This window comes from Pundamilia nyererei, unplaced genomic scaffold (genome assembly GCF_000239375.1).
Source record: "Pundamilia nyererei isolate P.nyererei 1_Seehausen unplaced genomic scaffold, PunNye1.0 scaffold00226, whole genome shotgun sequence".
Classification (NCBI taxonomy): domain Eukaryota; kingdom Metazoa; phylum Chordata; class Actinopteri; order Cichliformes; family Cichlidae; genus Pundamilia; species Pundamilia nyererei.
Window position 1 is genome coordinate 442743 of NW_005187627.1, and position 16327 is coordinate 459069.

The 16327-nt window shown below is 40.1% G+C and overlaps 1 protein-coding gene across 3 annotated transcripts in view; it reads left to right on the forward strand.

Moving 5' to 3' along the window:
• Positions 1-16327, forward strand: part of samd12 (sterile alpha motif domain containing 12) — a 125199-nt gene that overhangs the window by 24524 nt on the left and 84348 nt on the right. For all 3 annotated transcript variants that reach the window (XM_013914815.1, XM_005748659.1, XM_005748660.1), the window contains exons 2-3: positions 748-956; positions 11480-11609. In XM_013914815.1, the coding sequence (XP_013770269.1) occupies positions 748-956; positions 11480-11609 (339 nt within the window). The remainder of the gene's footprint in view (positions 1-747; positions 957-11479; positions 11610-16327) is intronic.

Below are 16327 nucleotides of genomic sequence, written 5' to 3' on the forward strand. Positions count from 1 at the left end.
TTCTGTGGATGTCTGCCTGTTTATGTAAATTCCAGATTATCTCTGTGGGGGCATATCATCTCCTGCATAACTTGCTCATCTTCCTGTTTGCAGAAGATATTTTTGTGCCTTACATTTGGGTTGTTCTCATCATGTAGAATCATTCTGGGACTTGTCTCTCTGATGTTAGTGAATAATAGATAACACTTAGCTTTTTCCTGAAACTTTGCTGTTATCATTTATGCTCTAATACAGATTTTGGATAACTGTCTGCAAACAGTCCACTGTATTAAGAACTGTCTGGTAGTAGGAGACAGGTTGCATTACAATGAACTACTGAGACTTTCACTGGCTTACTCACCATAAGTCACTCTCTGCTGCCATCTTGTGGAATTTCTGAAGTGTAGCGTTCAGTGTGTGAGGACTGGGTTATTCAACATGTTGCTCACAGTTTGGAATTTCACCAGGAAATCTAATAATCTAACATTTAAGAGAACTGTAAAAAGAGACCATTAAAAAAAAGATGTTATACTATTACATAAACGATGTAGTACTCTTGTGTACTACACAAGCATTGAAAGGCCCATTTATAGAAAACTGCAATCTTAATTTATTAGCTAGAGTACATACCTGAACCTAAGTGATTCAAACGTAATGCAAAGCACCTCCAGTTAAAATTGCAATACTACACTTTTGTCCTATTTATGGCAAATGTCTGCTGTTACCCTTTGCTAATCACTTGGAAATGTTTGCCTCTGACACACTCAGCTGTTCACTGCAACCTGAGCCAGAATGGCATCGACCACCAGATGTGCCAGGAGAATATGACGTCACAGCTGGAGGAGGAAGAAGAGTCTGTGGACGTGGGGTCTGTCCTGCTGGATGACGACAGCCCAAGCTATCAGGATGTCAGCCCTCCTAGGTACCAGCGGCGCTCCCCGCCACACCGATCTGTCTCAGAGTCTGAGCTGACCCGGGTAAGACTATCTATCATAGCATAGCATATATTGTTTTTGTTTTTTAATTTTTCAATTATTAATTATTTAATCTCCTGTTATTTCAAGCATATAACAACTCCAACTCCTCTTTTTCTTTGCAAATCTGTACTCTGTGTCTCCATAGTGCCATATGGCAGCGGTCCCCAACCTTTTTGGTGCCACCGACCGGTTTAATGTCAGACAATATTTTCACAGACCTGCCTTTAGGGTGGCGTGGATAAATACAACAAAATAAAATGATATGAGCAAGACACAAACTGGGGTATTTTTCAAATATAATAATAAATGCGAATTCACTGTGTAATTGCCTAACTTTATTGGCAGCATCCTCCTACAATGACCAACAAATTGAGTGTAACATCCTTCTCTCTGTCCCTTAATACTCTCTGGTCACTACGGTAACGTGTAAATATTTCTTTGAAAACACACAACTACAATACGGGAAAAGACCCAGGGAAACCGAGTTAACGATAAAAAAAACCCCTGAAAACCATAAATTTCACACCCGAGCCTCAACTGTCGCAGCCCGGAACCAAACGACTCACTGGTACCAGTCCGTGTCCCGGGGGTTGGGGACCGCTGCCATAGTGTCTTCATAGTGTTTTCTATCATACTGCAGCTAAGGGGCGCCAGAGTCAGCAGTTTTCAGACTCATGGTAACTGTAAGAGAAGCTTGGATTAATAAAAGAAAACAGGTGACTGATGGCTAATATTTATATTACATGTTTGTCCATTAAGTCTGTGAGTTAGACACGTGAGTTTAGAATTGAAATAGTCAGGGGGAGTGTGTTCTCACTACTGGGATGATTTGGGTGACGGTGCTGTGTGAGTATTGCAGGTGGCAGCATGCTGAATGACCAGTTGCTAGCAAATGCTAAATACACTGAACTGTTACATGTATTATCTTTTATATTATTTGGGGGGTACAGACTGTTTAATGTCTTTTGATGCGTAGTGTTTTGAAAAATTCAGGGCTACTAGGTACATTTTAAAAAAGAATGTCTCTTTGCATTTGTCGAGGGAGTTGTAGTTTGATCTTTAACTGTGAAATTTTCAAAAGGTTTTTAATGCCTTTGAAAAATCCATCAAGTCCACAGACTGTGCGTAAAAGTTGGATATAAGCTCTCAGTGTGTCATAAATATATATTTATTTTAAAAGCCAGAATGGGCAGAATGAAAGTGTGGCTGTATAGAAGTCTATGAGAAAAAGGACCTTAATCCTCATTTGACTAAAACATTTTGCCCAGTTATGGTCTCAGCTGCTATTTTCTGATCTTTTTTCCTTTCAGCATAATGTTGTAAATCAATCAAATCTAGAGTAAAATAAACAATAAACCTGGAAATAAAACCTGCTTTGGGGGTGACTGTTATTTCAGTTTTTATTGCTTTATGGCTGATTAGCTGCAAACATGTTTGCTCTATATTCTGGCTTGACAGCAAGCTTCAGGGTGTCCAGTTTTTTGTGTCAAAATTCCCAAAATAAATATAGGCCACCTCGAGCGCACTAAAAACTGAAATGATGAAAGTCTTAGTATTAGATTTACACTTGTGACCCCTCAAATTAGCTGCTTTGTTTTGGATAAAAATGTAATTACTGTGTTTTCTTAAGTGCTAATTAGCAAATGCTGGAATGCTAACAGGCTAAACCAAGTTAATGAAATGCTCCACTGTATCTAAACAAAAGTATAGCACTTGAAACACTGTAGCACAAGTTCTCAGATCTCACAAGGAATTCACATAGCATGCTTAACTGCACTGTGGTGATATAACTGCACTTATTACTCTTATTTGATGATACATTGATGGTATTTGTTGTCACATTATGTGGAAGGCACACATCCTTTTGCTTTCCACGCACAAAATAGTATGCCAGTCATGTAGATAAAGTAACCCCTTATGTTTCTGTCCACCTTGTAAGCACCAACAATAACTTTAATGTGGAATAAGCAGTGACAGACAAGCTGTTGTTTTCCTTGGTGTCCCTGATAATAGATGAAAGGACCCATCAACAGCAGTGAAGACTCATAAGTTGTTTCCTCTCCAGAAATAGACGGATTGGGAGAGTAGTGTTTACTTCCAACGTATGCAAACTGCCATATGCTCTTTTTCCTTCCTGATCAACAGTTACGACAATGAAAGAAGATTAAAGTACTTTGAGTCAGACACCAGCTTCTGTGTAAACCTCTTTGAAATACCAGACCTGCAGCCTGGCCTGGTTGAATTAGTGCAAACAGAAAGTTGCAGAAATTATTTGACAACTTTCAGCCTCAATGTCACATGTCCCTGTGCGCTAGATTTAATATCTCCCATCTTTGGAAAAATCTAAGTAGACTAGTCTAGAAAGAGTTTAATTATGTCTCATAGTAATCTGTACTATCAAGCTTTGGAGACACAGGACAGATAGTATTTATTAGTACTTACAGGATTTGAGGTTAATTAAATGGTGTTCAACTTCAATTAGTATTACATATGTGTGCTATTATATGACCACATTTTTTCACATTCTGTATGGCTCGGCATATTATTTTTGATTTCATAAATATGCATGCACTACCAAGTCTAAATCACGGTGATGCTTCAAAACCTCCCGTTCCCTCATATCAAAGTCCTCATAAGTGAAACTCTCACCACTCGGCTGTCATCTAGGGAATGCCTCCTGGCAGTTATATGTGCAGTAGGTGATAATCTTAAAAAGCACAGAGCATAGAAACTGCAACCAAATCCTGTACTGTGATACTTAAAAAATTTGATGTTTATTTGCTACAAAATAAGGTTTGAGCACCTTAGCATCAATGTCTTTACCTGATCCTGCCAGAGTGTTTTACTAATGCTATAATTAATAATATTATGGGTGAAAAGCCAAGAAAAGTACACTTTCCTACATCTTTACAACAATCTTAACAACAACATTTGTGCTGCGAGCAGCCGTCAGTGGCTCATATGTTCCCAGGTTACACTGTTGTTTGGCTCCTTGCCTCCTCTGTTACAGTATTTTCCCCTTAGATTTCTCCTCAGCACTCCCTGATTGTCATCTCCCCTCATTACAATGTCTCAACTCATTTGCTTGTTGGTCTTTGTGTGGTGCCAAGTCAATGGACCCATCAAGGCAAGACCATTGAAGGTGCCGTGTGGAGTGTTGCACCATCAAATGTTGCTGCCCGGGCTCTCAAGTTTAACATCTTGCCATCAGTTCATGCCTTGTCTCTCCTCAGACCACTGCGGGTTTGTACTCAACAGTGCCAAACTGGGCCACTTGATAAGTGTTGCTCTTTCAGATATGTTCCCATCCAGTCATCTGGCTGCAACTTCACCCTTGCCAGTCACTTAGTTCTTTACTGCTGCCCATTTGCGCAGCTTTAACAGCCAAATGTTCAGTTATAGTCTAATTAATCCCAGACCTTGAAATGCATCATTGTATAATCAATGTTATTCACTACATCTGTGAGCAGTCGTAATGTTTTGGCTTGTCCGTGTATATGCATATGAGTCCAGGGACTATATATCTTGCAAATAGAAATTCTAATCAAATGTTGTTGGCTGTTAAATAACAGCAGCCACGCAGATGAAACTGAGAGTCTGTATTAATTCTAGAGTCAACACAGCACTCGTGATTGATACCTCGCCCCGAGAAATCTAAATCCTGTTTAACTGAAACTTTCCGGTGCCACATTCGAGTGCTTTTTCAGCCCTACAAACACATTTCAGTTGATAGAAGAGAAACGTTACCAAGCTTCATCGGCTTTTCAGGTGAGAAACTCAACATTTTGTCAGGATTGCTGACTAAGAGGGAGAGTTTGATGCTAGGGCTCATTCATCTCATTTTTCATGTGGAGTGTAAGTACCTGTTTTAACAATCCATCAATTAGCACTGAATAAATGTGAAGACATAATAAATCCAGACCTTTGTGCCATTCTGTGGAACAGCATACAGCAGGTCATTTCAGTTCATCACATCAGCGGCGTTAATTTTTAAATATTGGATTAAAGTTGAATCATGCGCCTGCTCGGATTTATAATCGAGTCAAGGCTCAGCCATAGATTAAACATGAAGCATAAAACAGCCATTTAGACTCTGTGGATAGCTATAACATCCATAGCAAATAACCTCATCTCAGTCGTAATCAATATGAAGCCCAAGGTGAATATATCTTGTTTGGTGTTAACACGCCCTGCTATGCTTTATGGACCCCGCTGAATCCCAAGGTCAGGTGCTCTGAAGGGATCTGGTGTACTTTCTTTGATGTGCCTGAGTAAAGTTGGCATCGCCTGTAAATCCAATTTCAAACAGAGGCTCCTTATTAAGGCTTATTAATTTTTCCAGCACAGCGTGTTATTCTGTCAGCTATCCACAGCTCTCTGGACTCCTCTCTACCCTGTCCATGCACACATACACGCACCCGTATCACGGTTTCATCCCAATTCCTGTATGTAACAGATTAATTAATACAGGGAATTTTCATCTCCTGCCAGCTCTTGCCGAGAGAAATGGAGCGAGGCAGAAAGAAAAGAAAGCGAGAGAGAACATGCCAGAGCTGTTAATTAGCTGTGCAGTGGAGATAGGGCAGGCGACACAGGGCTCCGTGTCTCAGACACCCATTCACTCAGTCAACATGACATTAATGGCAGCTGCCTTGCTCTTCTTAGTGCTTCTCCGTCAGTCTGCAGTTAAACGTGGAGGCAGTGTTTAGTGATGACACTAGAGGGTAGTATATAACAGGGAATGTGACTCGTGTAACATAAGGAAGTTCAGGATGGAGGAAGAAGGAAGCGTCTAATACAACCTTTCAGTTTTCCCGCTGCTGTTGAGAACTGAGGGATGGAATTAAAAGGTAAAATCAGGATTAGATTTAGGGTCTAAAATTATAACTTATACAAAGAATGAGATATAATGTGGTAGCACTTTGTTTTAAGACCTTATGTAAATACAGGATTGCATTTTTGAGAAGCTGTGAGTATATTGGTATATTTAGCTATAACAGTGTTTCCAAATAAGCTGTAATGTTGTCTAGAATAAAAACCAAAATACAATTTTGCAAGTTTGCAGTTGATTTAATCTCTAGATTTAATTGAAAGTAAAAAAAAAAAAAAAATCGAAATGTTGAAACTAATGAGTTTTTTTCTTTTAATATACACTGATTAGCCATGTGACTAACACCAATAATTTTATTACAATGCAATTTTCTGCTTGGGAAATTCAATTTCTGGCATTCATTTGGTTTTTACTCGGACCACTTGTTGTTGCTGAGATGCAAACTACCCCTGGCAGGGCCGTTTAAAAAAATAAATAAATACTGCACACAGTATTATAGACAGTGGTTTTAATGTTGACTTGTTTACACTCACATTGAAATTTATGTCAGCAGCACATTTAAGAGAACCACTGTCTTGCATCCTGATAAATTTTTAACACTATAAGCATTTCAGTAGTTTTGATAATTATATTTTCAAATGATACATTTTCCCATCCTTTACTGATGTACAATCAGCACTGTTTAACATTTTAGGACCTAGTTTATCATATATTTAGCTTAATTCATCCACCCATCTATTGTCCAGTTGGGGGTTATAGGGTATCCTATCCCAGTTGTCGTAGGTTTCCATCGTCTTGCTAAAATAAGCAAAGCCTTTTCCTGAAAAAAAGATGTCTGGATAGCATTAATGGTGTTTTCACAGTAGTTCAAGGTTTCCGTGTGCACTCATGCACCACCATGAATGGTTCAGGAGTTAATCATCCACCAATTGAAAGATCACTCTCTGGCTCCTCCAGTCTGCATGTTGCATGTCCTTGGGCAAAATACTGAACACTAAATTCAGTATTTTGCTGATACTGTGCGATCAAACATCAAGAGTTTGTGAGTCTGGTATAATAGTTAGAAAGCTCTTAAAGGCATAGAATAAACCTCTGTTTGAATGAGTGTGTGAAGGTGTGACTGTGCCGTGTTGGTGACTTTTGAAATGAGCACTGATAATAGGCTCTCTTCTTTCTACTTGAGGCATCCATAATTTTATGAAAATAAGTTCAGATTGGCTGTCAGGACCTTGTATTGTCTATGAAAGTTTATGAGCCAGTGTGGGAATTGTTTTTCAATCTTCTAGTCTTCATAGTTATTTATTTGAAGTGAATTGCTAGCACATTAAATAAGCATTTATACAAAACAAAGCAACTGAAAAACTCTCTAAAATTACATGATTCTGTTTTTGCGTCCTACATTTATAGTAATGTGCAAAAGGACACAACTTTCAGATACTGTTTACCTAGGCCAGTCACTTCACATACAAAAAAACCCAATAGCTCTTTGGGAATTGTTATCATGAATTCAATATGCCTGTCAGAAATTATGTTTTGGTTTTTTGTTTTTTGTCTGCTGTTACAATAGTTAAAATTGTGTTTTTTGCTTAGTTGTCTTATCTGTTTTGTGTCAACACTGGTTCATCCCTTGAGTAAAGTGCCATTTTTATGCCTGAGTGATTCATAGGTCAGTGCTGTTAAGTGGCTTAGCAAAGAAAAGAGAAAACCATTCCTTTAAAAATGATCAAGTACAAAGGCTGGAAAATCGGTGCAAAAGCAATGTCCAAAAAAATACTTTGAAAGACCTTCAGAAAGCCTAAAGACAACAAAACAACAAAGTCTGGCTGTTTAGAAGCAAAATATTAAGAAACGCTGACTTTTACATGCAACTTTTGGTACTGTGTGAACATTACTTCCATTTCTTTTTTTCATACCTGTTTAGGACAAAAGGGAATCAGCTACGATTTATTCAACAAACACCGCTGCGCCTAATGAAGGCTACTAGACAACGGTTTTAAATACAAGGAACAGCACTTTGCTATCAAATAGCTATCGAGTATTTGTTCTGCCCTTGTATGCATTTGCTCAATAAATGAACTCTGCCACTTTATATTGTCCAGGGAAATATCCAGAGCCGAGGTTGAATTTGAGTTATTTCTGGTAACTAAGCAAAACTCAGACGAACTAATAAATCTGTTTCACTTCATAAGCTCCTTGTGGTCAGTTTAGAACCAAATTCAAATTATTGACAAGACAATGTCCTTACATGAGCTAATTGCTGCTGTAGTTAACATTTTTAATTGAGTGAAAAGCCATTTGACCCTGCAATCAGCCCGACAATCTTGGAGGCAAAATGAATACCGGGGAGGAGGGGGGTTTGCAGTTCTCCTAAGAAACAATTATTCCCGTACAACACCACTGCCAAATTCACTCTCTCAGTCACATGGTGTTTGTCTCTGGAATGCTTTTCAGCGCTTTTTAATTCCCAGCTCTTTTTTTGTATTCCAATACTGTCCTCACAAAGGGGCCATGTGATTGCCTCTTGATTAATTTAGCTGAGTGCATTCATATTGGATCTTTAAATGCTTATCAGCGTTAGTGGGATTACATGCTTCATTATGTATGTAATAGTTGTTTTTTTCCAGTGTGACTGGAAATGTATGTTTATCGCAGACTCTGGTTCATCTTAGGGTTGTGCATTTCCCCCCCAAAAGGCTTTATTTCTCATCTTTTAATTTTTGAGGTTGTCCTTGCTCTGTTGCTAAGGTAACGTGAAGAATACTGGAAGCTCTACTGGGCTTTCAGATATCAATTAAATCCAAGGACATCACAACACTGTACGCATGTCGGCACAGATGGCGGTCATATAAATGTGCCGCGTGCGCGCGTATGCATTGCATTTATGCGCATTCCTTCCAGTGTGAACGCATTTGTGCGAACGGGCTGCACATGTGGATAAATGCGTGCGTCTTTGTGTGCTCGTTCCCAGACGTATTCCACTTAGAAATAAAGCGGGCTTCCTCTCTCACCCCTGCGCTGTCACTCAAAACTCTAATTGGCCTGGAGTCTCTTGAACACGGCTCTTTGAGCATGATTGTACTCTTGTTTTCTTCTCTGTTCTGTTTTCTCTCCACCCTTTGGCTCTGCAGGCTGGCTGGCAGGCAGAAAGGCACCGGCTCACCTATTGTACAGGCCCAGGGAACACAGCTATGGGCTAAATCAGTGCAGAATGTAAAACACAGATGGCCATTGACTCACAAATGGGTTCATGGAAAATGAGAGAGTCTCCTGTGTCAAACTCTGCTGAGTCTACCATGGAGCACCAGGCTTTTTGCTTTTCATTCCTCTGGATCATCTGTCAGTCCGGCCATCCTTCACACTCCCAGCCTCCTCTCTTTTTTCTTTTTCCTCCTTTCTACACTCTATTTTCTCACATGCTTTCATAACACACACACACACACACACACACACACTCCTCTCTCTCTCTTCTTTTCTTCTCCATCCTTCACTCTTACGACATCCTGGCCTCCCTCTCTCTTTTGTCGCCTCAGGCTTATAGTCGGGGTTAATTAGCATTGAGTTGAGCTGTGTTTAATGGTTAATGTGGTTTCTTCCTGTAATACCACACCCTCCCCTCTCTGCAGTTTCTACACCTATCCTTTGCAGGCTGCCAAGCAATCGTATTAAGAGAGGCGGCCTCGCCTTTCTGCGTACATACCTACCTGCTTTCTTTGGCTGTCTGTCACTTCGCCTACCTACACGGGATACAGACCATATGCCCAAATCAGCATGTACACATCCCTCAATTTCTCTTTCTCTCAGGGATGCCGCGTGATGAGTGGGAAGGAGCGGTGAAAAGACACCGAAAAGGCAAGAGTGAGCTAGCACCATATAATAAGAAACAGGTGAGAGAAGGGCGATGGGAGAGACGAGGGCTACAATATGCGGGGAGAAGAAGTGAGAAAGACAACGCGATAGATCTGACAGGGCCTGCGTGAGCTTGAACGTGGGGGAGAGATGAGATGGGATAGAAAGGAGGAGCGAGAAGGCACAAGCCGGGAGAAATGCTGCCAGTACCTGCTGCTCTGCTTTCTTTGGGTGGAGGAAAGAGGGGGCTTCCATTGCTATGCCGCACCACACGGCAGCCAGAGAGCAGGCTGAAGTGGAGGGGAGTGGATGTGAAATTTTAATCACCTCTCTGTGTTTGTAATTTTAGTAGCCCCCTCAATCAAAATCAAATCCATTGCCAGCACTTTCAAGAGCAATCCGCTGGCAGTCTACTGCATAGCCCGCTGTTGAAGTAGTGCGTTTAAATAAGAAAGGTGTCTTGCAGCAAGACTGCAATGCAAAACAGAGAAGTGTATGCATGCACTCGTTCATAGTTCTCTGTCAAAACTGGCTACAGCTACAATATTATAGGTTTTGGATACTATTGGCCCTGGATAGCAGTAAGTGTTGGTCCTCTTGTGCTTTTACAGTATGATATCTGTCTTTCTTATGGTCTAGTTTATTCTTTTTTTATTTCAGATGCCCATACAGAAAGAATAAAACACTGCAAGACTTCCCAGCATACAGCAAAAGTCAGTCAACAAGAAAACTAACAGGACACTTGAAGGGGCATACTTTAAATTTCCCTCAGAAGTGCACTTATAGTTTAACTCTTCATTGCCATTACACGTAGTACAATGAAAGTGTGGCACTGTCCCACATCGGCGCTTAAAGAAAGCCTAGCAAATCACAATAAATAATAAGATATACAGAGAATAACATATGTTCAATATGTGCAGAGACATTTGGTGGTGTTGATGTTGGCTGGTCTACCGCTTGTGTGGAAATATTCTTATGCTGGTTTGGTGCATTTGCAGCCCTCAGAGCTTGCATGCATTCTTGACATCTGTAATTTTGATTAACGTGCTTATCAGGCGTTAAAGCAAATAATCAAAATAGAAAACTTAAAGTTATCCTCTAAGCTTCCTGTTATAATTCAGGGGCCAAATTTCCACACATGTAAAGAGACGACATCACAAGGTGTTCATCTACTAGCTGCTTATTTCGAGTCCATGTTTTTGATCCCTTTGTGCTTCTCAGTTTTCTCCTCACAGAATTGATTTGCACAAATTAACACCACCTTTCTCTCAGTCACCATTTTTTTTGTGTGTGTGTTTAGATACAGATTTTTTTTTTGTTGTTGAGGAAAAATGAGCCATTTAGTGTTTAACTTTAACGCAAGCGATACGTTTCTCTGAGCTGTACAATGTGAACATATGTTGAGAACATATGTTTAATTCATACATAACAGTGTGTGTAATTCAAGATTAAATATTTTACTTTGTGCTGAGCTCCCAGCTGTAGATTTCATGACTGTCTTTTTAAACATTTTTCTGGAGTTATAGTGTAAAAAATCACTTATTAGCCATTGATCACTGATGCAGAAGGGAAAATGTCACAAAGCAGCCTGTAAAGATTCAGATACACTAAAATACAGTTAAGAAATGAAAGTGGCATGATCCCACCAGGTCAAAACGGAAAACACTGACACATAACAGTATTTTACCTGCATCTTCTAGATCAAACGATTTGACCAAAAAAAGTAAGCGGTAGTCCATAAACGTCATAATCAGGGTTTATTAATGGTTATAAATGGTGACTGTGTAAAAAGATTTTAAAATAAGGAGTTCTTATTTTTTTATTATTATGTTTGTATCTTATACAGACAGGATATGTGAAGCTGTCCAAGCCAGTGGCCCTGTGGACCCAACAGGACGTGTGCAAATGGCTGAAGAAACACTGTCCCAATCAGCACCAGATCTACAGCGATTCGTTCAAACAGCACGACATCACAGGTAGTTTTTGGCACCTGTACAGTGGCTTCATTTGAGGAGGTTTATGGCTTATTATCCACGGGTTTCTAGTAGCTCGTTGCTCTTTTAAAACCTGGTTGATTTTTTTTTTCCATTCACATTCATGATCAATAGGATAAGACGAAATGGATGTATAGATACTGAACTGCTATATCCGCTATATGGACAGTTTAGTAGAACTCATAGTGGCGGCTTTTAACGTAACGTAACATTACAAACATGTTTCCATTTGATATCAGTAATTGAATAAGTGCACTTCTGAGATACTCACTTCCTGAGAGCACTGTGCAATCACAGAGGTTAAGCTAACTGTAGAATTTAAAGATTTAGCATTTCCTGCCTGGTAAACTCCAATTTTTTATTACCGGCTTATTTAGAAAAGGTGCGACATGCATGTGTGAAGAGTTTAAATATATTTGCAGCCACCTTTGTCAGACCTCTGCTAACTAATTAAAGAAAGTAAGAAAAAAACAAAGCAAATTTGTTTTGCTCCTGAAAGAGTGCTAAAGTGCAAGTAACATGATATGCAGCAAATATCACAACGTTAAATCACTGAATATCTCTCTTTAAATGAGGTTTGGAGTCAAGTTCATGAAACTGGTACATTTATCACATCTGCTCTTGACAAAACCAGATCTCATTCATAACATCCCAGGTGCTCTCTGCACCCACTGTCTGCCACCTGCCACCCGGCCTACATCCCTCGCTTCCCACTTTCAGCGTTCCCGCCGAAAACAGCCGGCCATGTCAATCATCTTCCTAACGAGGCTACTCAAGGTCACTCTGACCTAACGACACTCCAGCCCGCGTGGCAACAGACGAGCGCTAATTGCCGCACTCTCTACCTCTCAGAGCACGAATGATCGCATTAATATGTTTATTTGTTGCTGTCGAGGACCTCCTCGACTCAGTGACTGGCTGGCAGGATAAATCACTTGGTGGTCATGATGAGTGGTGTAATGACTCACGCTCCCATTTCACCCGTTGATGCATTTGTTCTGTTATATGTCTGCATAGAGGATTTTGAGATTTAGCATCTTCTGTTTAATGGCCTGAAAATATGAATCTCGCCGCTTTGCAGCTCAAGTTGCAGATATATCTCATCACCAGCATAGAGGTCTGAGAGATCCACAGTTCATTGCACGCTTGCTGAACCACTGCTGCGTTTTTGTTTTGTTTTTAAATCCGTTTTCAAGCGAAGGCATTTCAGCAGATTTTATTTTGTTTTCTTTTCACTCAAGGTAAAAGCTAAAAGTGATGTATTGACGAGTCACTTGTGAAACATTAGCTTCTGGTTTCTGTGGACTGATTCGGAGCTCGTGTGCTAAATAAAATATTTGCCGATTCAGATGACTTACAAGGCAAATATAAAAGGACGATTTAAAGGGCCTGCCTCTGAAAACACTCTTAATCACGCAGTTAGAGCGCTTATCCATCCACTCATTTGAAATTTCTCATGAGGTCCATATCTGAATACGGAAAAATTAATCTAACTTTAAGATTAAACACCTCTGTGTGCCTAACAATTCTAGTGCATGCAGTTAGTCTGTAAATTAATTACACTTTTAGTCTCCAGTTAATAAAACCCTGGAACCTAGCTTCCTAATAGTGTATTAACTTAATGACCTGTGATCGTTATTAAGGTGTAATAATGTTTGCGGGCTCTAACAGGTGTGGAAAGGGTTAACCAAATGAAAACGCATGCTCATATTGTACACACACACACACGCACACACATACACATTCACACTGGCACAATTAGGAGATAATGACATGCACAAAACCTGCAAGTAATTCAGTTTGTCTTCACATTGAGCATTAATTAACAGAGCCCAATTAAAACAGGCCAAGCCACACCAATTGGGCTCACGAGGCAATTTGCATCCCAATCAATCTTTGAAATATTATGCAGATATTTTTCTGTTCCTACACTCTATTAGAATAAACAAGGGGGAAACAAATGATGGAATATTGTTGTGGAAAACAATCATGCGTAGACAAACAAACAGTGAGTATGAATACATTTATAAGAGCATGCAGGCGTGCGTCTGAGAATATCTATTTGTTCAGTGTGCTTGTCAGCCATGAGCTGTGACCCTTGAAAATCAGAACCATGCGTGCATGTGTGTGTGCATGTGCGTGCACGTGTGTATGCATGAATAGATTTTTGGCTTTTTAGCATCGGAGTCTCCAGACCGTAGCAATTCTTGACTGTATTTTCTGACAGAAAAGTCGGCCCTCTTTTTGGTTGCCAGCGGTACTCAATCTCACTTGTCTTGGCAACGTAGTCGTCCCTTCATAAAGTAGCAAATCAATAAACGGTCTCTATTTCAGATCATAATTCAAACAGGCATTTGTGTCCTCCCGCTCCTGACATAAAACAGCGGCGAGGGAAATGCATTTTACTGCGGATCAGGACTGGTGCAACATTTTAACGTTGAGCGACTTCAGTATGCAGCAGCTGGCTTCCTTCTAGGCTCCTCTAACCTCTGCCAAAGAAATCAATGTTTCCTATCCTCCCTCCAGCCTCTGCTGCCAAGAAACCCTTTCCCTTCCTCAATCTTCACCTCCCACCCCCAACAGAGACGGCAGCGAATTTGACTTTAACACTCAGCTGCCATTAAAAATGCATTAAAGCATATTAAGGCATAATTAGATATTAGTCCCTAATCCGTTGTAATTACAAAGACAAAGCTCTTTTGGTTGAGAGAATAGCTTGGCATGGTAAATTAGTTAAACACACCGTTTCCGATACTTTAGATGTAATCAGCATAAAAGGTGCGATGACATAGGTAATCAGAAGTAAAGAGGATGAAGGAGGAAAAATGGGCGAGTCGCTATTAACTTATATTTTCTGTCAGAGGAGACCATTACATCACAGTGTGGAAATTCAGAGTGTCTCTAAGGGCGTAGAGTGACTGAATTAGAAGCAGCTGTGGAGGCTGGCTGCAGGGGCTGGTTTTAGAAAACTGTCGAAGATGGGGGTCCAGATTTGAGTGCAGTGTTTTGTTTTTAGGATGAACCACATTTATACAACAGTTTTCAAGTTAGGATTGGATGAGATGGTAAAAACTTCCAACCGGTTGCTGTCACACTAGCATATGCCAGGGTATTTGTGGTGGTGTTTGTGTGCCTCAGGGTTACTCACAGGGTGCTTTTTAAAAAAAAAAAAAAAAAGTTACCATCTGTTTATATTTATAGTTTCATAGTTTTAAAAAATGTGAATGTGTCTTGCAGTGAAAAGCAGTTTGAATTGTCATCAGGACAAAAAAAACACTATATAAATGTAACTCATAACCTAAAGAGCATTTGTTTCATGAATGCAGTGATTTCTACAGACTGCTTCCAGGTGATAGATGAGAATGCAAACAGCAAATGAGTCAAAGGGACTAACATGGCTCCAAATCAAGTGGCGAGCCACATAAAAGATCCATCGGTGGTTGTTGTTTGAGTGATTGAGTTGTGCAGTGAGCTGATGAGCTCTTAGGGGGACAATCTGATCCACAGGCAGAAGGAATCATGGTTAATGAAACCATTAGCAAGGCGATTACATGTCAGTGTGTTACATGTTATTAATTACTGTCCTGCCAATTGCATGTTTAGAAAATGGCGTTCTTAATTTTCTTCATATAGAGAATTAAAAATTAATCTGTAGAGACCGTGAATGACTTGTCGTTAAATAGTGATATAATAATAAACTGAAAAGAGATATCCGTTTATTGATGAAAAGAGGAAAAAAAATAATGTCTCGGCCCAAAAGAGAAGCGCAGATATCCAAGTGATTGCAGCTCGTGTACCAGTGAGGCTTTTGTAACGATTTTGAGAAAATAGGACATTTATTCAAAGGCAACTTATCTCATTGCCACTATGTGTTCATATGATTACAGTTTCAAGCACAGTAATTGTGTCACACTGTTCTGCTTATGTCTCCCAGTATTTTACTAGTGTGATTCAGCAATGGAAGCAAAGCCTGAAAGCAGGCAGTGCCTTAGAGAAGCCTGAAGGCATGTGCATGGCTTTTTTTCATTTTTTTAAAAATGTTCTTATTTTATTTTTATTTTTTCTTCAATTTTTGTCTTTTTTTAAATGACATGCATTAATTATATACACGAATTAGGAACCCTGGTTCCTGCCTTTATGATCCTTTGGTGAGCAGGAGGTCAGACAAACGCACCCCCAAACACACACACACACTCACATGCATACACATACACGCACATGCTCGCACATACATGCACACACGCACACACGCACACACAAACACACAAACACACAGTGTTTTAACCTTTTATAGCCATGGGTTTTTTTTACAGTGGGTGTTTGTGTAAACTGTGTGTCACAGAAATAAAAGGCTGCAGGGGGAGATGGTTCTTCAAAGTGGTCTGACACCGAGGGCAGAAGGGCTGCTCTGAGATCCTTCCCTTGCTAGCATATGAAAACCCGGTTGAGCTGTTCGTCTTGCTTCGTTAATGGGAATAAGTCTCTAAACCAGCGGGCCCTGTGGAAGCACAGACCCAACACTGAGCTCTCTCCTGTCCTCACTCTACACCTACGACTGCACAGCCACTAGCATCTCCAATTTCATTGTGAAGTTCAAATCAAATCAAATCAAATCACTTTTATTGTCACATCACATGTGCAGGCACACTGGCACAGCACATGCGAGTGAAATTCTTGTGTGCGAGCCCCACAAGCAACAG